This window comes from Conger conger, chromosome 16, assembly GCF_963514075.1.
Source record: "Conger conger chromosome 16, fConCon1.1, whole genome shotgun sequence".
NCBI classification, from domain to species: Eukaryota; Metazoa; Chordata; class Actinopteri; order Anguilliformes; family Congridae; genus Conger; species Conger conger.
Genome location: NC_083775.1, coordinates 32,426,328 through 32,449,439, shown reverse-complemented (window position 1 = coordinate 32,449,439; position 23,112 = coordinate 32,426,328). Strand labels below are relative to the sequence as shown.

Here is a 23,112-nt window from a genome sequence, read left to right as displayed (position 1 = left end):
ACCAAATGTTTAATATTGGGGAAGAATGGGGAAGAAATGTGATCAAAGTGACTGGATTGATTGTTGGTGCCAGACACGGTGGTTTGATGGTGCGAAAAACTTTTAAAATCCAGTGAGCAGCAGTTCTGCAGACAGAAACGCCTTGTTAATGAGAGACATCAGAGGTGAATGGCCAGACTGGCCAAAGCTGACAGGAAAATGACAGTAAGGCAAACATCCACACAATACAACAGTGGTATGCAGAAGAGCGTCTCTGAACACACAACGCATCATAACTCTGAGTGGATAGGCTACAGCAGTAGAAGTAGAAGTGCTCGGTGAGTGTACACACACAAGTGGTACTTTGATGTGTGCAGTTGGCTGTTGGCATTTGAATGACTTATCTGTATATACAGAACGTGCTAGAAAATAGTAAAGAAAAAATGCTGCTTTTTCTCAGCATAATTGTTGATTTTGTAGCTATGCTGTTGTTAATGTGGATGTTTAAAATGTTACTTTTGCAGGACAACATTATACAGCAGTACATGCAGTTATTGAAAAGCACAAATATTTCCAGCCAACAGCCGTAGGGGTCTTCCAAGTTCACTGCAATACCCCCTTGTTAGTCTGCCCACATTACCATCAGTGTGTGTGCAATCTTCAAGAATCCCAACATCAGGTCAAATAAATACTGCTGGCCCTGCAGTTAGTGTTAGTGTTGACTGGCTTAAAGTGCACTGGGCGTATTTCACCACAAACCTACTGATTTGCAGTTTTACTGTTATGCAACTTGCACAGGAACCTATTAATCTACACTCAATAACCCAAAATGACAAAGTGAAAATTGATTTTAAAAAAATTAAAAATCTAAAACTGAAATCTTTAAGTTACATAAGTATTCAGACCCTTTGCTGTGGCATTCCAAATGTGGTCAGGTGTATCCTGGCTGCTTTTTATTATTATTGTATTAAGAACTTGATTGGAGATCACCTGTGGAAAATGTAATTGATTGACAGTTTCGAAAAGCACACATCTGTGGTCCCACCATTCACACTGTGTTGACAAAAGGCAAGCCATGAAGTCTGAAATATATGGACCTCTGCGATAAAATTGTGGCAAAGCATACATCAGGGCAAGGGTATAAAACCATTCCTAAAGCTTTTAGTGTTTCCAGACGCACTCAATTATTGTGAAATGGAAAAAGTTCGGAACCACAAGGACTTTTCCTTGAGTTGGCTGCCAGGCACGAAGGGCCTTGGTCAGGGAGGTGAGCAAGAACCCCACGGTCAATGACCCAAAGCAAACAGGTGGCTTCTGGACAAGTCTCTGACTGTCCTTGAGAGGCCCAGCCAAAGCCCAGCCTTAAACCCCATAGAACATCTGTGGAGAGACCTAAAAATGACAGTTCACAGACCCTTCTCATCCAATCTGATGGAGCCTGAGAGGAGCTGCCAGGAAGAATGGGATAAACTGCCCAAACCCCTTGTAGAGACTTACCCAAGAAGACTCAAAGTTGTAATTGCTGACAAAGGGGCTTCTACAAAGTACTGAATTAAGGGTCTGAATACTTTATCAAGAATTGATTCTTGATAAATTTGCAAAAATCTCTAAAAACATGTTTTCACTTCGTCATTACTGGTTATAACAACTCTAGGTGCCCTTTGACCCGGGGTTCAGACCCTCCTTGGGTTCCCTGTTGCAGTGGTAAAAACATAAGAGCAGGCATACCAAAGTCTTCACTCTTTAGAAAGGAAGGCATTGGACTCATCTGGGACGATCTGCTCATATTTTGCACGCTGTCATTAGTAAACAATGGTGAATTCCACTGAATTTGATTTGTCCAGGTTAGGTTACAGGTACATTGGAGGACTGGCCTTGTTTGAGAACACAATGTAAATATGGCACGTGATGAACTGCAGGCACCGCACAGAATCGCTGCATTTGCTGGAAACAGACTATTTTTAGTTTGTTTTGTAAACATCCGTTGTAAATATCCATGAAAATCTAAATGAAATGAGAGTATCTCTGACTGAGTATCTGAAAGCATAAATAAAAAGTTTGAAGTGGATGACGGCACTGTGGAGTTTTTGTTGAAATTCAGAAATAGCCGTTTGGCTGTTCTGGTGCACGAACGGGCACCGTAGAGACCCGTAGTCTCGTTTCAGAATCAGACCGACAGTGCAGAACGACCAGCAGCCCCACAGTCTGATGCATAACAGCTGCTAGTATAACCCAGGGAGGAAGGGCTTTAGCTGGCCAGAATGGTAAGGTCTCATCGCACACCTGTCTCCTCTGGCTCATCCCACATGCAAAAGGTTTGTAAAAATCATATACAAAAAAATCATTATTACATGAAATAACACATAACATTTTATGACATAAAACACATTTATTCTTACATTATTATGGCCCCTTTTATATAGTGACAAATTACAAAGGAATGGGAATATACAGGTCCCCTTATAGCCTCATATCTAAATCTCATATCTGTATGACATATCTAGATCTCAATATTACATTACATTATTGGCATTTGGCAGACGCTCTTATCCAGAGCGACATACAGTTGATTAGACTAAGCAGGAGACAATCCTCCCCTGGAGCAATGCAGGGTTAAGGGCCTTGCTCAAGGGCCCAACGGCTGTGCGGATCTTATTGTGGCTACACCGGGATTAGAACCACCAACCTTGTGGGTCCCAGTCATGTGCCTTAACCACTACGCTACAGGCCGCCCTGTATAAAATTAAATCCCTTATACAGTACTGTGCAAAAGCTTAGGTGCCCTAGATGGCAACGTGCACTCAAACTGGCATGGACTACACAAATTTGTGCAAAACCTGATGATTCAGGCTTTTGTCAGTTTTCCCCCCATAAATGTTGAGTGGGGTTGAGGTCAGGTGATTGTGGATTGTCCAGCACTCCTTGCTCTTCTTTGGTCTTTTAGTAGTTCTTCGAGTATAATTAGCCATTGCAAATTTTTTTTGAAAAAGCATTATAAAAACAAAGGAACAGCTCTTTGCGGCTCAAATCGAAAGAACTTTGATTTTGCAGAGCTTGGATCAAACCCTTCCCAGAGTTCAGTTTGTGGCTGCACTCAGACTCTGGAGCTCCCCCTGGTGGTATCATCAGTCCTGGCAGGATGGAAAATATGAGATGGTGACAAGTTCCTCAGGATGTCTCTCTACCCCTGAGAAATGAGGCCCTGGCAGAGCCAGTCTGACAAACTGGAAAGACTGGACACCTGGTCACTGAAACTACAGCATTATGAGTTCAACGACAAAGAAAATAACAGGACACTGAACCTAAATACCTTTCAATAACTTTTAATTGATCAGGGTCATAACAAAAAAAGAGTTTGGGAACCACTGACAGTGATTCAAATTTAAGATGGCACACAAGGGATAAAATAATACCGCTCAGGCTGTCATAATGTCACCCATTGGAAAAAAAGCTCCACCAATAAAATCATACATAGGTGACAGCCAAAAGATCAATATCAATGGTGATTTGTGGATACTATGAGGCAACGTGCTGAAAATAATATCTGTGAGGTGAAGCTGAAGTATAATTGGGTTATGCAGTCAGTTAGTCTGTTTAAACGTGGAATAAAATGCTCCATGAAATTGGATTAACAGGCCTATTGGACTAAACCTTTGTCTCATGTAACCACTCAATTGGAACAAATAATCCTATTCCGATTGAAATTTTATTTGGATTAAAAGGGTTAGTCTAAACCTTTTGACAATCCGTTTCACAGGAGAATATATGCCATGGAAACATATAAACTGACTTCCTTCTTTGGAAAATTTGTTCACAGGGTAAGTGATCCCACACAACTCCAAAGCAAAATGGATCCACCTCCATGCTTAACAGTTGCCAAGGTGTTCTTTTCTACAAAGGCTTCACCCTTTTTTCTCTCAACATACCTTCTTTGGTGATGGCCAAAAAGTTCAATTTTGGTTTCATCAGTCCAAAGCACATTGTTCCAAAAGGCTTCAGGATTCTCAATGTTTTCTTTTGCATACTTCAGACACTTAATTTGGTTTTGAGGTCATTCTTTCTGGCAACTCTCCTATGTTGGTCTTTGTTATTTGAAGTTGTATGAGACCTGTGTCTGCTACTCTTTTTTGCAGCTCTTTTTTTTGCAGCACATTTCTCACCAGGCTCAGGCCATTCTATCTGAAATCTTTCTTGACTTCAACTGTTCCATTTATCTTCCATTTTCTAATAATGTTTCTGACAGTGGAAATAGTTTGAAACATTGAGAGTTTTCGTAGCCTTCAAACTTCTTGGTGGAAACAAACCATCTTAATTCTGAAATCCTTGGACAACTGTTTAGAGGAACCCATGGTTGTTAACACCAGACTGAACAGCCACTGCAGTTGGATACTTTAGAAGGCATGAGGCATAACCGTAGACTGATATTAACCAGACTCATTGAAGCCCTAAATCACCTGGGTCTGGGCCTTAGTAATCATCTTTTAAAAAAGGAACAAAGAATAATTCCCAAACTTGTGCACAGGGCCCTTTTACTGCAGAAAGGCCTCATTTTTAACTCTGTACCATTTAGAGTTCAGGTATGCTTTTGATCACGTACAGATTAATTGTAACAGACATTTTTCACCCACTGTATACAAAACTATGTACTAATGTGTTGTAAGTTTTGTTGAATCACTGTAAAAGAGAACATTGTCTTCTAAGGAGCACTTACTATTAAGTAGTAAAAAAGGCACAATTCGATAGTCTACAAAATACCACTAGGTTGTTATTGTCATAAGCTTACTGTGCTAGAGTTTTCAGATGCTACAGGTCTTTTAGTTTTTCATCAGGTATTAAGCTGGCTAAACAATTGCCAGTAAAAGTGCTGAAGCAAGCACTGTAACATTTGTTTGTGACTGCAATACAAATTTGTAATTCAAATGATGTGACTGCATTGAGGATTACCTGAAAAAGACAAATAAAAGGTGTGATTTAAATACTTTACTTTGGAAGGTGAGTCTATTTACTTCAATAAAACAAAACTGACATGAAAAAACCCACAAACTGGCCCTGCAGGAAACAGTGCTGTGTTACAGTGCTGAGACATGACAATATAGTTTTATTAATGTGGGTTAAATATTTGTATTTGTATTTGTGTATTTGGGTACAGGTCTACCTAATAAAATGATCAATGAGTGCGGTTTGATTACCTATAGATTTCTAAATAAACTATGCTATATATTTATAGGAATGGAGGATTTTAGATATTTTCATGTATTTTTAACTGTTTGCAGGTCTGTTTGGGAAAGCCTTGGTGTTTCCTGTCGAGACGGACAACAGCTATGTCAGCTGACTCCACAGAAGCCCCTGGAGCTTAAAGCCTTTACTATCTGCATGAACGTGGCCACGGAGCTGAAAGGCAAGAGGGAGGTCATCCTCTTTGCTTACCGCACCAGAGACTTTGACGAGCTCAACATCTGGCGAGAGCTGGATGGGCGCTATTCCTTCTACCTAAAGTCAGATTAAGGCATTGTATTCCTGTGGTGGACATGTTCCCAAAGGTAACATTCTTGACTGGAAGACAATTCAGTACCAGATCTACGGTAGGGTAATTGTTGCAAACTCTAGAATTTGATGGGATATCCTTCAGTTCTATTGCAACTTCACACAGCACTTCACCTGTAAATGATGTGCTGTGATACACAGTATAGATTTAATTCAATTAAAGTATCTAATATTGTGTCTAATCTGCAGCTTCCATTAACTTACACTTCAGAATCAGACAGTTTTTTGTAAAATCATAAATTATATTTCAATGCAATGCATTTCTGTTCGCTTGCCAAAACCAAATTAAAGCATTAAGATGTCTTTACGAGTCTTTTGTAATATCAATAAGAAATCAAGAAGCTAACAGTTCTGTAAAGGTTTCATAAATGGAATGTTTTGATACCAAACATATATCAACTCTACATTTGGTGATAATGTTAATCCTTGTGTTGTCCTCGCGTTAAGAAACAACCATATCCTGAGTTTAACAGCAGTGGAAAACCCCCTATTCACCTGTGGTACGTCACCTTTAGCCATATTATGTCAGAAATATCTCTGCATGCCATGATTAAAATTGGCATGTTCAGAGTGCCTATTGTGCTGTATTGCAAGCAATTTTGTAAGAAGTAACATTTTGTTTGTATCAAATGAAAGACTGAGGTTATTCAATGGACTCTTAATTAGGTTGCTGAATGTCATTTTAAGGCAATGCATGTTTGGGTTGTTATCACTTGCCTTGTCTTATTCTTCATTATCTTCCAGATGGTTACTTTTTGTAGCCAGGTGTCTACACTTCCACCAGTTAAGAGCCTAGTGATTCATCTCAGTCTTTAATTTTGATCAGTTAAAAGTAATTTAGCTGAAGTGTCAGCTTTGACCAGTCTGGCCCTTCTGCTCTCACCTCTCTCATTAACAAGTTGGTTTCGGCCACAGTACTGCTGCTCAATGGATGCTTTTTGTTTTTCGCACCATTCTCAGTACCAAACCAGCCCATCTGGCACCAACAATCATGCCACGGTCGAAATAATTGAAATCACATTTTTTCCCAATTCTGATGGTTTATGTGAACATTGACTGAATCTCCTGACCCGTATCTGCAAGATTATATGCATTGCCCTGCTGCCACACAATTGGCTGATAAGATAATTGCATGAATAAATAGGAGTACAGGTGTTCCTAATAAAGTGCTCAGTAAGTGTAAAAGGCATTTCTTTCACCTGGGACCACCAAAACACTCCTGACTCCTGACTCCTCATGAATGATCAGGCAAAAATAGTGAAATAACCACAATTCAGAGTTATTTGTTTCAACACCGTTATTTATAAAATGTCACACTTTCAATTACATAAAATCATGGAAAATTGTTTACGATAATTGTTTTTGACAGTTAAAAATAAGCCAGTCATTTTTAAAGTGCAAGGATTTCCACTGTGCAAATGACTGTGCATCAGCATATGTGTTCCTCATTTCTCACAATATCATTCTTTTGAACAAATTATATTATTGCAATACAGTATCTGATAATGGCTGCAGTAATCTTACAGTAATTATTATATTTATGCAATTATGAAGTCATCGGAAAATGTAACTCCCATCCCATCCCATTTCATTAGAAATGAAATACAATGGATTTCAATGTAAAAACAGTTAGGAACTAGTAACTGGTAGTTGCTGATTTCTAAACATTAAACATTACCAATAAAGCAGTTCAACATTTTAGTCACATATTTTTATTAAATTTTGATGATTACTGCAAGCACATCATTTTTGTATTCATCTTTAACTGAAACACAAGGTCTGTGGCAGGAATTCAAAAAATAATTACAGTGTGTGCTGGAAATTATGTGCTATTGACTTAACAGCAATTTTCTCAAAAAGAGTTGTAGAAATTATTGGAAACTCCAGACTGCCATGACATACAAGTTCTTTACAAATGTATGTAAACTTTTGACCACAAACATAATAATGGCAAGGTAATGTGCATGCTATAGATTCAATTGGCAGGAGTAGACACCCAGGAAAACATCATAATCTCTCAAATCTTATTCCCCAAAGGGGAAAGTGGTTGAATTTCCATAGGAATTCAATGAAGCGGTCAGTTACAAGTCCCTAATTGAGCACAAAATGTAGTCATAGTATATTAAAACATTAGCCAGCAACACCAGAAAGCTGCTGTGTGGCTTACTGCACAGGTTTAAAACCAAGATTTGCACTTGTATTTAATTGCCAAGAATCCTGTGACTAACAACAGCTAACAGCATTTGCACATAAAAAAGCTTATTAACACTGCTTCTGCAACATGATGTTAAAAGTGAACCCAAACCCTTCTGATTAACTAGTTAATCTGGTTAGTTAATCTAGCTAGTTAGTCTACTTTTCATTGTTATGTATATTTACAGTATTTTCTGGCCATATTTATACATGTATACCCAGCTTGATACAAGTACACCTGTTCAATCATAAGCCCATGACTGAGAGATAAGCAAAAAGGATTAGAGGAAATATTCATGCCATAAAAAGAAACAATATATTCACAGAAAAATATTTGGCAATAGGGTGTCATGTCTAATCCAATTGATGCTAGCTGGGGATACACCGCCTTACGGCCCCGTCCCTCGGTGGGCCAGTAGGATCTTGCGACTCTGAGAGTGACACGCCTTTTCCAAGCCGTCTCGTCTCAATTAGACCGTTACTCCGAGGCACTCCGGGGCGCTGTATGCGGCAATCCCTACTAACCCTGCCAAGCCCCTCCCCTGGAGTGGCGAGCCAATTATGCCACTCAGCAAAACATAAACTACCTAGTTAGTCATAAACTAACTTTTTTACATTTTCTCTACATTTTGTATTCATGGATCAGCCAAAACTCTCCACACAGAGATTATTGTGCCCTATATTGGGTCTAACCCTTTTTATTTCCGTAACCATGTGAGCCTGCATAGTTGGTGGTAGGGATGTGCATTACAGGACTAAATCATTTTCGAATAGTTTATGGCTATTGAGGGAGAATATTTTAATATTCGAAATCCCCTGCACACACGCAAAAATTAATAATTAGGCATAAACATATAAATAAAAAACGAGCAGACCTGGTTCAACAATGGCTTTTTAATATAACTGTGTATCATTCAAAAGTAATGGTTACATAAAGCAATGGTTAAATAAGAGGCTATTTTTTGTAGGATATAATTTTTTAAACAATTAATCTACCGACAATAACACCGGCCTCATTGGAATAGGCGTTTGATTCCGCGATGGCTTTTTAAATAGAACTAGGCTAGAGCCTATTATTCCAATCAAAATGGTAATAACAAAGTTAAATAAAAGGCTATTCGGGTAGTCTATATATTTTGAACAATTAGGCTACCATACAATCGACAATAACAAAAGCATCAAATTGGATGAGACATGTCAATCAATGAACATTATAATGCAAGTCTCTATAAGTTCTTATTTAAAAAGACCAGCATGTCGACGTGATCTGGATGAAGGCGAGAGCGCAGCCGATTCACTATCAGTCCTGCTGCAGAGAAAACTCTCTCCGACGGCACAGAAGTAGCAGGCGCACATAAGTATGCCATCGCCAGTTTCACCAGTCTCGCATACTTCGTTTTGTGAATCTTCCACCAATCTAGTGGATCTAGGTGCGGAGGGATACATGCGTCCTCGCAGTAAAGTTTTAATTCTGTGTCAAGTGTTGCAGTCGTCTCTGTATGGTACTCTTCGCCAAATAGAGCTGCAATGGCAGAGTCAAGACGGGGTTTTTTGGCCATCTCTGATGTACCCGGTTGAGGGTCATCACTGTTCTCTACCACCTCCGTGCTTATTGAAATAAGCTCATGAACCCTGGCTTTGACAGCATTCTTGACCGCTTCGTCGGCAAATCGCAAGTGTTTATGCCTTGGGTCGAGAAAGGATGCAGTGAACGCAACTTTACGTGCGCTATCCACCTCATCGGGTGCTATGCGCTGTTTCAGTGACACAGACACAGCGTTTTTGAACTGGGTGACTTTTGTGGATTCGCCTGGAGATGTACACAGATGTTTGGACAGCAGAGTTGCTGTGGCGGGATATATAATTGAACTAGACACCCCTGATTCCCCACACAGAGCAGTGGTAGCACATTTCAATGAGCGCAGCACTGGTAGCAACTCCTCGATAAGACACCAGTTATCGTCAGTTAAATCAAGGGTTCGGGAGCTTTTCAGCTTTTCGATTCTTGCAGTAATGGTTTTCCGGGATGGGACCGTATACTCGGGTTCCGCGAATGCCATTAATTCACGGAATCCCGTTCCTTCCACAAAACTTATAGGTAGCATGTCTTTTGATATCATCTTTGTGATAAGCGCTGTTGCTTGTCCTGCACGCGCATCATCACAACGACGTTGCCTTATAGAAAAGTTAGCTATAGATGGTTGGGGACTCACGGCCCGTGGCTGTAACTCGCTCGGATGCTTTGCCTTAAAATGCGAGTGCAAAGTTGTCGTTGAATTGTGGAAGGACAAATTAGTGCTGCACAATTTGCATTTCACGGTGTTCTCCGTAGTTTTTTCCCAATGGAACTTCTACCACGTTGTGCCAATCTTTCCATGTCTTGCGTTTACTGTACTTGGACAATAATGCAGGATAGTGTAGTGAATTTAAATGGCCAACAGATGGCAGTGTGAGGACCTTACTATTAGGTACACAAGGCTCATATAGGATAGAGATAGGCGCTTACACAATAGGCTACCGTTACCAATTGCAGCATATCTGTAGTTCAATACACGGTGTATAAATTAATTTAAAATGCGACACTGGAATACTATTTGAATAATTTGATTTGCGCGAATATTCTAATATTCAAAAATTCTAACTCATCCCTAGGTGGTGGACATCATTGTACTGTGGAAACATGTCTTCTTGGAGACAAACAACAAAAGAAATGGCTCCCAGGAGCCAGAAGGGTAGACAGGGATAATTGTGCCCTATGTTGGGTCAAACCCTTGTATTTCCATCAGGCTGTAATGTCAGCCTACATAGTTGGTGCACATCCTTGTCCTGTGGAAACGTGTGTCTTCTTGGAGACAAACAACAAAAGAAATGGCTCCCAGGAGCCAGAAGGGTAGACAGGGATTATTGTGCCCTATGTTGGGTCAAACCCTTGTATTTCCATCAGGCTGTAATGTCAGCCTACATAGTTGGTGCACATCCTTGTCCTGTGGAAATGTGTGTCTTCTTGGAGACAACAACAAAAGAAATGGCTCCCAGGAGCCAGAAGGGTAGACAGGGATTATTGTGCCCTATGTTGGGTCTAACCCTTGTATTTCCTTAACCATGTCTGCCTGCAGAGCTGGTGCACATCCTTGTCCTGTGGAAACGTGTGACTTCTTGGAGACAAACAACAAAAGAAATGGCTCCCAGGAGCCAGGAGGGTAGACAGGGATTATTGTGCCCTATGTTGGGTCTAACCCTTGTATTTCCTTAACCATGTCTGCCTGCAGAGCTGGTGCACATCCTTGTCCTGTGGAAACGTGTGTCTTCTTGGAGACAAACAACAAAAGAAATGGCTCCCAGGAGCCAGAAGGGTAGACAGGGATTATTGTGCCCTATGTTGGGTCTAACCCTTGTATTTCCTTAACCATGTCTGCCTGCAGAGCTGGTGCATATCCTTGTCCTGTGGAAACGTGTGTCTTCTTGGAGACAAACAACAAAAGAAATGGCTCCCAGGAGACTGAAGGGTAGACAGGGATTATTGTGCCCTATGTTGGGTCTAACCCTTGTATTTCCTTAACCATGTCTGCCTGCAGAGCTGGTGCACATCCTTGTCCTGTGGAAACGTGTGTCTTCTTGGAGACAAACAACAAAAGAAATGGCTCCCAGGAGCCAGAAGGGTAGACAGGGATTATTGTGCCCTATGTTGGGTCTAACCCTTGTATTTCCTTAACCATGTCTGCCTGCAGAGCTGGTGCATATCCTTGTCCTGTGGAAACGTGTGTTTTCTTGGAGACAAACAACAAAAGAAATGGCTCCCAGGAGACAGAAGGGTAGACAGGGATTATTGTGCCCTATGTTGGGTCTAACCCTTGTATTTCCTTAACCATGTCTGCCTGCAGAGCTGGTGCACATCCTTGTCCTGTGGAAACGTGTGACTTCTTGGAGACAAACAACAAAAGAAATGGCTCCCAGGAGCCAGAAGAGTAGACAGGGATTATTGTGCCCTATGTTGGGTCTAACCCTTGTATTTCCTTAACCATGTCTGCCTGCAGAGCTGGTGCACATCCTTGTCCTGTGGAAACGTGTGTCTTCTTGGAGACAAACAACAAAAGAAATCTGTGGTCCCACCATTCACACTGTGTTGACAAAAGGCAAGCCATGAAGTCTGAAATATATGGACCTCTGCGATAAAATTGTGGCAAAGCATACATCAGGGCAAGGGTATAAAACCATTCCTAAAGCTTTTAGTGTTTCCAGACGCACTCAATTATTGTGAAATGGTGAAGTTCGGAACCACAAGGACTTTTCCTTGAGTTGGCTGCCAGGCACGAAGGGCCTTGGTCAGGGAGGTGAGCCAGAACCCCACAGTCAATGACCCAAAGCAAACAGATGACTTCTGGACAAGTCTCTGACTGTCCTTGAGAGGCCCAGCCAAAGCCCAGACTTAAACCCCATAGAACATCTGTGGAGAGACCAAAAAATGACACTTCACAGACCCTTCTCATCCAATCTGATGGAGGCTGAGAGGAGCTGCCAGGAAGAATGGGATAAACTGCCCAAACCCCTTGTAGAGACTTACCCAAGAAGACTCAAAGTTGTAATTGCTGACAAAGGGGCTTCTACAAAGTACTGAATTAAGGGTCTGAATACTTTATCAAGAACTGATTCTTGATAAATTTGCAAAAATCTCTAAAAACATGTTTTCACTTCGTCATTACTGGTTATTGAGTATAGATTGATGGGCATAAATGTTGATTTTATTCATTTAAAATGAAACAAAGTGTGCAAAAAGTGAAGGGGTCTGAAGCCATAGAGAACAACTCTAGGTGCCCTTTGACCCGGGGTTCAGACCCTCCTTGGGTTCCCTGCTGCAGTGGTAAAAACATAAGAGCAGGCATACCAAAGTCTTCACTCTTTAGAAAGGAAGGCATCGGACTGATCTGGGACGCAGGAGAAAAGCAGTGTAACCTGTATGATCTGGGAGCTGGGGGAGAAAGATGCGAGTTGTGAGCAGAGTAGTAGTTCACACTCTGCTCATATTTTGCACGCTGTCATTAGTAAACAATGGTGAATTCCACTGAATTTGATTTGTCCAGGTTAGGTTACAGGTACATTGGAGGACTGGCCTTATTTGAGAACACAATGTAAATATGGCACGTGATGAACTGCAGGCACCGCACAGAATCGCTGCATTTGCTGGAAACAGACTATTTATACCATTATACCATGAAAATCTAAATGAAATGAGAGTATCTCGGACTGAGTATTTGAAAGCATAAATAAAAAGTTTGAAGTGGATGACGGCACTGTGGAGTTTTTGTTGAAATTCAGAAATAGCCGTTTGGCTGTTCTGGTGCACGAACGGGCCCCGTAGTCTCGTTTCAGAATCAGACCGACAGTGCAGAACGACCAGCAGCCCCACAGTCTGATGCATAACAGCTGCTAGTATAACCCAGGGAGGAAGGGCTTTAGCTGGCCAGAATGGTAAGGTCTCATCGCACACCTGTCTCAGGTGAAGTGTCTTCCTCTGGCTCATCCCACATGCAAAAGGTTTGTAAAAATCATATACAAAAAAATCATTTTACATAAAACACATTTATTCTTACATTATTATGGCCCCTTTTATATAGTGACATATTACAAAGGAATGGGGATATACCGGCATATCTAAATCTCATATCTGTATGACATATCCAGATCTCAATATAAAACTCAATCCCTTAAACAGTACTGTGCAAAGGCTTAGGTGCCCTAGATGGCAACGTGCACTCAAACTGGCATGGACAACACAAATTTGTGCAAAACCTGATGATTCAGGCTTTTGTCAGTTTTCCCCCCATAAATGTTGAGTGGGGTTGAGGTCAGGTGATTGTGGATTGTCCAGCATTCCTTGCTCTTCTTTCGTCTTCGAGTAGTTCTTCGAGTATAATTAGCCATTGCAAAGAAATGTAGAAAAAGCATTATAAAAACAAAGGAACAGCTCTTTGTGGCTCAGGAGTTCTCTGAGAGTTCAGTTTGTGGCTGGACTCAGACTCTGGAGCTCCCCCTGGTGGTGTCATCAGTCCTGGCAGGATGGAAAATATGAGATGGTGACAAGTTGCTCAGGATGTCTCTCTACCCCTGAGAAATGAGGCCCTGGCCGGCTTCTGCCTCTCGTATTTACGGCCTGCCCTGAACCAGTCTGACAAACTGGAAAGACTGGACACCTGGTCACTGGAACTACAGCATTATGAGTTCAAAGACAAAGAAAATAACAGGACACTGAACCTAAATACCTTTCAATAACTTTTAATTGATCAGGGTCATAACAAAACTAAGAGTTTGGGAACCACTGACAGTGATTCAAATTTAAGATGGCACACAAGGGATAAAATAATACCGCTCAGGCTGTCATAATGTCACCCATTGGAAAAAAAGCTCCACCAATAAAATCATACATAGGTGACAGCCAAAAGATCAATATCAATGGTGATTTGTGGATACTATGAGGCAACGTGCTGAAAATAATATCTGTGAGGTGAAGCTGAAGTATAATTGGGTTATGCAGTCAGACATTAGTCTGTTTAAACATGGAATAAAATGCTCCATGAAATGGGATTAACAGGCCTATTGGACTAAACCTTTGTCTCATGTAACCACTCAATTGGAACAAATAATCCTATTCCGATTGAAATTTTATTTGGATTAAAAGGGTTAGTCTAAACCTTTTGACAATCCGTTTCACAGGAGAATATATGCCATGGAAACATATAAACTGACTTCCTTCTTTGGAAAATTTGTTTACAGGGTAAGTGATCCCACACAACTCCAAAGCAAAATGGATCCACCTCCATGCTTAACAGTTGCCAAGGTGTTCTTTTCTACAAAGGCTTCACCCTTTTTTCTCTCAACATACCTTCTTTGGTGATGGCCAAAAAGTTCAATTTTGGTTTCATCAGTCCAAAGCACATTGTTCCAAAAGGCTTCAGGATTCTCAATGTTTTCTTTTGCAAACTTCAGACACTTAATTTTGTTTTGAGGTCATTTTTTCTGGCAACTCTCCTATGTTGGTCTTTGTTATTTGAAGTTGTACGAGACCTGTGTCTGCTACTCTTTTTTGCAGCTCTTTTTTTTACAGCGCATTTCTCACCAGGCGCAGGCCATTCTATCTGAAATCTTTCTTGACTTCAACTGTTCCATTTATCTTCCATTTTCTAATAATGTTTCTGACAGTGGAAATAGTTTGAAACATTGAGAGTTTTCGTAGCCTTCAAACTTCTTGGTGGAAACAAACCATCTTAATTCTGAAATCCTTGGACAACTGTTTAGAGGAACCCATGGTTGTTAACACCAGACTGAACCACTGCAGTTGGATACTTTAGAAGGCATGGAGTTACTTAAAAAAAAAGTTTAACCCTAGATTGATATTAACCGGACTCATTGAAGCCCTAAATCACCTGGGTCTGGGCCTTAGTAATCATCTTTTAAAAAAGGAACAAAGAATAATTCCCAAACTTGTGCACAGGGCCCTTTTACTGCAGAAAGGCCTCATTTTTAACTCTGTACCATTTAGAGTTCAGGTATGCTTTTGATTACGTACAGATTAATTGTAACAGACATTTTGCACCCACTGTATACAAAACTGTGTACTAATGTGTTGTAAGTTTTGTTGAATCACTGTAAAAGAGAACATTGTCTTCTAAGGAGCACTTACTATTAAGTAGTAAAAAAGGCAGAATTTGATAGTCTACAAAATACCACTAGGTTGTTATTGTCATAAGTTTACTGTGCTAGAGTTTTCAGATGCTACAGGTCTTTTAGTTTTTCATCAAGTATTAAGCTGGCTAAACAACTGCCAGTAAAAGTGCTGAAGCAAGCACAGTAACATTTATTTGTGACCGCAATACAAATTTGTAATACAAATTATGTGGCTGCATTGAGGATTACCTGGAAAAGACAAATAAAAGGTGTGATTTAAATACTTTACTTTGGAAGGTGAGTCTGTTTACCTAAATAAAACAAAACTTTCATGAAAAAACCCACAAACTGGCCCTGCAGGAAACAGTGCTGTGTTACAGTGCTGAGACATGACAACAACAGAAGTGCACATCTTAGAATATAGTTTTATTAATGTGTAAGAGTAAGAGTAATGTGTAAACTGAATTAAATTCTCTTGATTTATGAGCACAAAATATTAACTGTCTGCAAATTGCTTTGAGGAATATTATCTTTCAGAGTTGACTCCGCTATTTATGTGCTTGTGACTGTTTTGTACACAATTGGGTGTAGCAGAATGTAATATTGTATATAGCATATGATGAGCTGTAATAATGCTCTAACTGATGTATTTTGGTTTAGCAGTGTGTGGTTAGCATTCTCTCCTTTGTCCTTCATATGAGCACTGACCGTCCATGCATTAATGCCTTCTCCCTCATCCATTCCAACTAGCAGGGCCACTCAGAGCCCTACTGCCCCAGCTGCTTGCCTGCTTTGTCTTTAGTGCCTCTCTGTACCAATGTGCTCACAGGCACCCCTCAGGCTAAAGCCGGCAACGTCACCACTCCTGATCTCCGGGAATCCGCCCTCTGGCCTGTCCAATGTGCCGTCCATGTACCACGATCTCCAGCAAGTATTCAGCAAGTCCCAAGTCAGCTCCTTCCCACCTCACTGTCCTTATGACTGAGCCATCAACCTGCACCCGGGCACCACACCTCCCAGAGGTTGTTATTTTCCCTGTCTGAACCTGAGATACAAGCAATGGAGAAGTGCATCAACAAGTCCCTGCCTTTGGGTCTGATCCATCCCTCATCCTCACCTGCCGAAGCAGGGTTCTTTTTTGTGGTGAAGAAGGACAAATCCATGTGCCCTGGCATCAATACCAGGGATTAAATGGCATCTCAGTTAAGAATCACTACTCCATTCCAGTCATCTCCTCCTGCATTCTCCTGTCTCCAGTATAAGTTCTTCACTAAACTGGACTTACGTAATGCTTTCCACCTGGTTCACATAAGAGAGGGGGACGAGTGGAAGACTGCCTTCAACACCCCAAGTGGACACTGTGAGTACCTGGTTATGCCGTTTGGGCTCACGAATGCTCCATCTGTGTTCCAGAACATGATAAACAGCGTCCTGAGAGACATGATCTCCAAGATTGTGTACCTTGATGACATCTAAGCTGGCGGCAAACTGTGTACACTGGATCTCCAGCAATGAGCTGGAGGGGAGAGGTGTGGCAGGAGGGAGGTGATGAAGGGCTTGACGTGGGAGACCTGGAAGATAAGATGAATGTGGCGTAGGGGAGGTTGAGACGGATAGCAGACATAGCAACATCTCCAGATGACTCTGGAGATGTTGTCAGGACCGATGAAGCTGGGTGTGAGTTTGTGGCAGACAGAGTGGAGGGGAATGTCTCAGGATGACAGTTAGACCTTCTGTTCCACAATGTAATGAGGAGTGCGGCATCGATGGCAGTCCAAAAACCTTTTCATCTCCATGACGTGTTGGAGTAGAGTAGTGTGTGCTCTTCCCCAGGCCCAGTGCATGCGCCGGACTAATAGCTGTGCCGCGGGAACTTCTACTTCTTTCTCTTCCACTGGGAAGAGAGGTGTCTGATAGCCCAAACAGCAGGCAAAATGAGACAGGCAGAGAATTATGGGCGTACTCACTCCAGGGGAACGAGTTGACCCGGGACACAGGAGGCTTCTTGACCAGACAGCTCCTGGTTTTCTCCAGTTCCTGGTTCATGCACTCGGTCTGGCCATTGGTCTGGGGGTGCTTGCCGGAGTATAATTGGGCCTCTGCTCCGATCAGTGAGCAGAAAGCCTTCCAGAGCCGACTGGAGAACTGAGGCCCTCTGTCAAATGTAAATTCCAGAGGGAGAGCGTGCAGACAAAAAACATGTTACTTTCGAAGGCAGAATCTTTTATTCCAGGAATCAGTGTAGTTGCCCTTCTTTGAACCTTTTCGAGAGCCTCTATATCTTTCTTGTGGTACGATCGCCATAACTGCATACAGTACTAAAAGTAGTCTAAGGCATTCTATAAGGTAAGAATAATGTCCTTGGATTGATACTCTTTTAGTCCCAGCATTCTGTTGGCCTTTTTTACTGTTACAACTATTGCTCAACTATTACTAAAAGTCTTTTTCAGCACATTCCAGTTTTGTACCTTCCATAAAGTAAAAAAATTTAATTTTATATTTCCCACATTTAGTTATGTTTCATTTCATTTTCCAGGTTTCCACCTACTTCTGGTTTCTGTTTAAATCCTCCTGAATTATTTTGATAGATTCCAAACTGTTGGCAGATGCAGACATTATTATATTTCTCAGGAAATAGGAAATCGTTCAGGTTGGAATTCGCGGGAACAAGGCATTGTTGACATTGACATCCATGTATGTGGGCATATGTGTCCACAATGCATATAAGATTAGGCATTCTTCTAAAGAAAGGTACATAAAGGTGCCACATGGAACACACTTGGAATGAGTTTCAGGGAATTACCCCACAAACTATTTCCCATTTCCATTGAAATATAATATTGTCTGTGTCTGGCAAATAAAATGTTATGTCATATAAAGTAAACATGGAGGGAGTAGGGGCGGGGGGAAATTATTATAAATATCTTCAGTAGCAGGAGCAATATTAATCTTCATTTTTAGCTGCTGGGGAAATCAAACACAAAATGGTATGGGGAAATTATTTCTGTGCATTCACTAAATTATGCCATCTATTGGAATGTTGTCTGTGCATATGTGTGTAATTGAAAGCTAAGAGTAACTGTAATATTTATGCTTATCTCACTCAAAAATAACTGATTGTTTAAGTATTGTTTAAGAACTACTATTTGTGTACCACTGTCCAAATACTTCAACACACCTGAAAACTTAACATTTGAGCATTTATGAATATCTATTTCAGATTGACTTCACACTTTGGTATGAATAACGTTGGTTGGTTATATGTTGTACTGCTTACAAGAGAAACTGCTTCTATAAGGCTGTGGATGATCAGTGTGATATCTTGCTGTCCTTTTTCAGTTTGCATGTGGTGAAATGGTGATGTTGCTGGCTACCCTCCTGCTCAGTGGTGTCGCCCTCTCAGCAGCTGATGGTATGGCCTGCTCACAATCCTCACTAAAATGACAAAATAGATAGCAAATTCACACATTTTGTAAAATATTTAGTGACAAGGCCAGTTTATAGTCAGTGACGTTCGACTGAAATGGACTGAAATTTAAATTGGTCCTTGTCATTAGCAAAAATGATTAACGCACTCCAGTGACAAATGACAGGCAAAATGACAGGCAAAAACACGGCATTCTCTAGTTCGAGAACTAGGGTTCACACAGAGCCCGGCAGGTGACATTGACAGGGATTTAAATAAATAATAAAATTATAAATGATAATTTAAATCATATAAATCCTGCACATTCCATAGCTACATAGGGTTACTGGTGCAAATGTGACCATTTACAGATGTGCCCAAATGCCTGCTTACTTATTAGGGGAATTATTGGCCCTTGATAAATACGCACAGAAAGTGCACGAAAGAATAATGGCTATTGACCATTAAAAGCTTTGTTTTCTAACATGCATAAAGTATTTATTAATTATTCAATGGAATCAACCAAAGTGCGCAGAATGTGTCATTGTAACTCGACAATACAGACTTTTAACATTGGTAACTTGCTACATTGGAAGCCAGCTGCCTTCCATGCTGGATTGTATCTTATTCTCTAAATAATCTAGCTCAGAAAAGTCAGTTAAATTGCATTATTATTCATTGTTAATTGTACCGACTTATGGTGCTATTTGCACATTTACTTAGGTAGAAAGTGATCTAAGTATGGCGTCTGCTCACTCAATGTTGATTCAAGATAGTTAACTTCATTGCAATCTGTTACCAGTCATTCTCTTTCTTGACTAAATCCTTGTACACAGCATGGCCATGGGCCTATGGGTAGGTTTAGGCAACCCCATGACCTTCCAGAAATTTTACCAGTTGACTGCTCTGAAGGCTCTGCTGTCCCAGACAAAAGTTAACAACAGAGGCAGCGCCAGGATCGACAATCACAGCGACCACAGGGTGACATTCGCTCAGAGAATAAACTAATGCAACCAGCGACATCTATTGCACGTCCTCAGTTGTAGCAACGCTACACTGGACTATAAACTGGCCTCGACACTAGTCCAGATAAACATGATTACTTATTACAAGTCCTGATTCTTCCCCTCTTTCACATAATTTACATAGAGTATCCTATAATACCACAACATACTGTTAATACAAGTATTCACAGAAAAGCAGTGAGATTTTCCCATCAAGGCAAAGTTTAATCAGAGTTTGATCATTTGACATTCTAATTTACACTCAGTGAGCACTTTCACATATTTATTACTTATGTTTTGACCAATTAAGTCTTCTGCAGCTGTAGCCTATCCACTTTTGATGCATTGTGTGTTCACAGATGTTCTTCTTTATACCACTATTCTAATGCATGGTTAGTTGCATTACTGTCACCTTCCTGTCAGCTTCAACCAGCTGGTCCTTCTCCTCTGACCTCACTCATTAACAAGGCGTTTCTGCCCGCAGAAGTGCTGCTTCTGCTTTAGTTTTTCGCACCATTCTGTGAAAATCTCAGGAGTTTCTGAGATACTCAGTCCACTCAGGCAAAAACAATCATTTCATTCAAAGTAACTGAATCTCTTGACCACATCTGCATACTTTTATGCATTTAGTTGCTGCCACATGACTGGCTGATTAAATATTTGCTTTAACAAGCTGGTGTACAGGTCTACCTAATAAAATGATCAATGAGTGCGGTTTGATTACCTATAGATTTCTAAATAAACTATGCTATATATGTATAGGAATGGAGGATTTTAGATATTTTCATGTATTTTTAACTGTTTGCAGGTCTGTTTGGGAAAGCCTTGGTGTTTCCTGTCGAGACGGACAACAGCTATGTCAAACTGACTCCACAGAAGCCCCTGGAGCTTAAAGCCTTTACTATCTGCATGAACGTGGCCACGGAGCTGAAAGGCAAGAGGGAGGTCATCCTCTTTGCTTACCGCACCAGAGACTTTGACGAGCTCAACATCTGGCGAGAGCTGGATGGGCGCTATTCCTTCTACCTAAGTGGAGAGGGGGTATTTTTTGAAATACCGCAACTAAACACATTCAAGACCCACTTGTGTGTCACATGGGAATCTGCCACAGGTCTGTCTGCATTCTGGGTGGATGGCAAGCGGAGCATTAGGAAAGTGTACAAACAGGGACACACAGTTCGACCCAATGGTATCGTCCTTCTAGGGCAGGACCCTGACCATTTTTTGGGGAAATTTGAGGCTGACCAGAGTTTTGTTGGTGAAATGTCTGATGTTAACATGTGGGACTATGTCCTGTCTGAAAGTCAGATTAAGGCATTGTATTCCTGTGGTGGACATGTTCCCAAAGGTAACATTCTTGACTGGAAGACAATTCAGTACCAGATCTACGGTAGGGTAATTGTTGCAAACTCTAGAATTTGATGGGATATCCTTCAGTTCTATTGCAACTTCACACAGCACTTCACCTGTAAATGATGTGCTGTGATACACAGTATAGATTTAATTCAATTAAAGTATCTAATATTGTGTCTAATCTGCAGCTTCCATTAACTTACACTTCAGAATCAGACAGTTTTTTTGTAAAATCATAAATTATATTTCAATGCAATGCATTTCTGTTCGCTTGCCAAAACCAAATTAAAGCATTAAGATGTCTTTACGAGTCTTTTGTAATATCAATAAGAAATCAAGAAGCTAACAGTTCTGTAAAGGTTTCATAAATGGAATGTTTTGATACCAAACATATATCAACTCTACATTTGGTGATAATGTTAATCCTTGTGTTCTCCTCGCGTTAAGAAACAACCATATCCTGAGTTTAACAGCAGTGGAAAACCCCCTATTCACCTGTGGTACGTCACCTTTAGCCATATTATGTCAGAAATATCTCTGCATGCCATGATTAAAATTGGCTTGTTCAGAGTGCCTATTGTGCTGTATTGCAAGCAATTTTGTAAGAAGTAACATTTTGTTTGTATCAAATGAAAGACTGAGGTTATTCAATGGACTCTTAATTGCTGAATGTCATTTTAAGGCAATGCATGTTTTGGTTGTTATCACTTGCCTTGTCTTATTCTTCATTATCTTCCAGATGGTTACTTTTTGTAGCCAGGTGTCTACACTTCCACCAGTTAAGAGCCTAGTGATTCATCTCAGTCTTTAATTTTGATCAGTTAAAAGTAATTTAGCTGAAGTGTCAGCTTTGGCCAGTCTGGCCCTTCTACTCTCACCTCTCTCATTAACAAGTTGTTTTCGGCCACAGTACTGCTGCTCAATGGATGCTTTTTGTTTTTCGCACCATTCTCAGTACCAAACCAGCCCATCTGGCACCAACAATCATGCCACGGTCGAAATAATTTAAATCACATTTTTTCCCAATTCTGATGGTTTATGTGAACATTGACTGAATCTCCTGACCCGTATCTGCAAGATTATATGCATTGCCCTGCTGCCACACAATTGGCTGATAAGATAATTGCATGAATAAATAGGTGTACAGGTGTTCCTAATAAAGTGCTCAGTAAGTGTAAAAGGCATTTCTTTCACCTGGGACCAACAAAACAGAACACTCCTGACTCCTCATGAATGATCAGGCAAAAATAGTGAAATAACCACAATTCAGAGTTATTTGTTTCAACACCGTTATTTATAAAATGCCACACTTTCAATTACAAAAAATCATGGAAAATTGTTTACGATAATTGTTTTTGACAGTTAAAAATAAGCCAGTCATTTTTAAAGTGCAAGGATTTCCACTGTGCAAATGACTGTGCATCAGCATATGTGTTCCTCATTTCTCACAATATCATTCTTTTGAACAAATTATATTATTGCAATACAGTATCTGATAATGGCTGCAGTAATCTTACAGTAATTATTATATTTATGCAATTATGAAGTCATTGGAAAATGTAACTCCCATCCCATCCCATTTCATTAGAAATTAAATACAATGGATTTCAATGTAAAAACAGTTAGGAACTAGTAACAGGTAGTTGCTGATTTCTAAACATTAAACATTACCAATAAAGCAGTTCAACATTTTAGTCACATATCTTTATAAAATTTTGATGATTATTGCAAGCACATCATTTTTGTATTCATCTTTAACTGAAACACAAGGTCTGTGGCAGGAATTCAAATGGGGTGTTGGTCATTACAGTGTGTGCTGGAAATGATGTGCTAATGACTTAACAGCTATTTTCTCAAAAAGAGTTGTAGAAATTATTGGAAACTCCAGACTGCCATGACATACAAGTTCTTTACAAATGTATGTAAACTTTTGACCACAAACATAATAATGGCAAGGTAATGTGCATGCTATAG

General features: G+C 40.4%; 1 protein-coding gene across 1 annotated transcript; it reads left to right on the top strand.

Annotated features, from left to right (window-relative positions):
• Positions 1-18,348: 18,348 nt before the first annotated feature.
• LOC133114486 (C-reactive protein-like) lies at positions 18,349-21,406 on the top strand. Its single transcript, XM_061223943.1, has 3 exons — positions 18,349-18,362; positions 18,715-18,787; positions 20,594-21,406. Exons 1-3 carry the CDS (start codon positions 18,360-18,362, stop codon positions 21,205-21,207), a joined length of 690 nt encoding a protein of 229 aa, XP_061079927.1. The 5' UTR covers positions 18,349-18,359; the 3' UTR covers positions 21,208-21,406.
• The last annotated feature ends 1,706 nt before the right edge of the window (positions 21,407-23,112 follow it).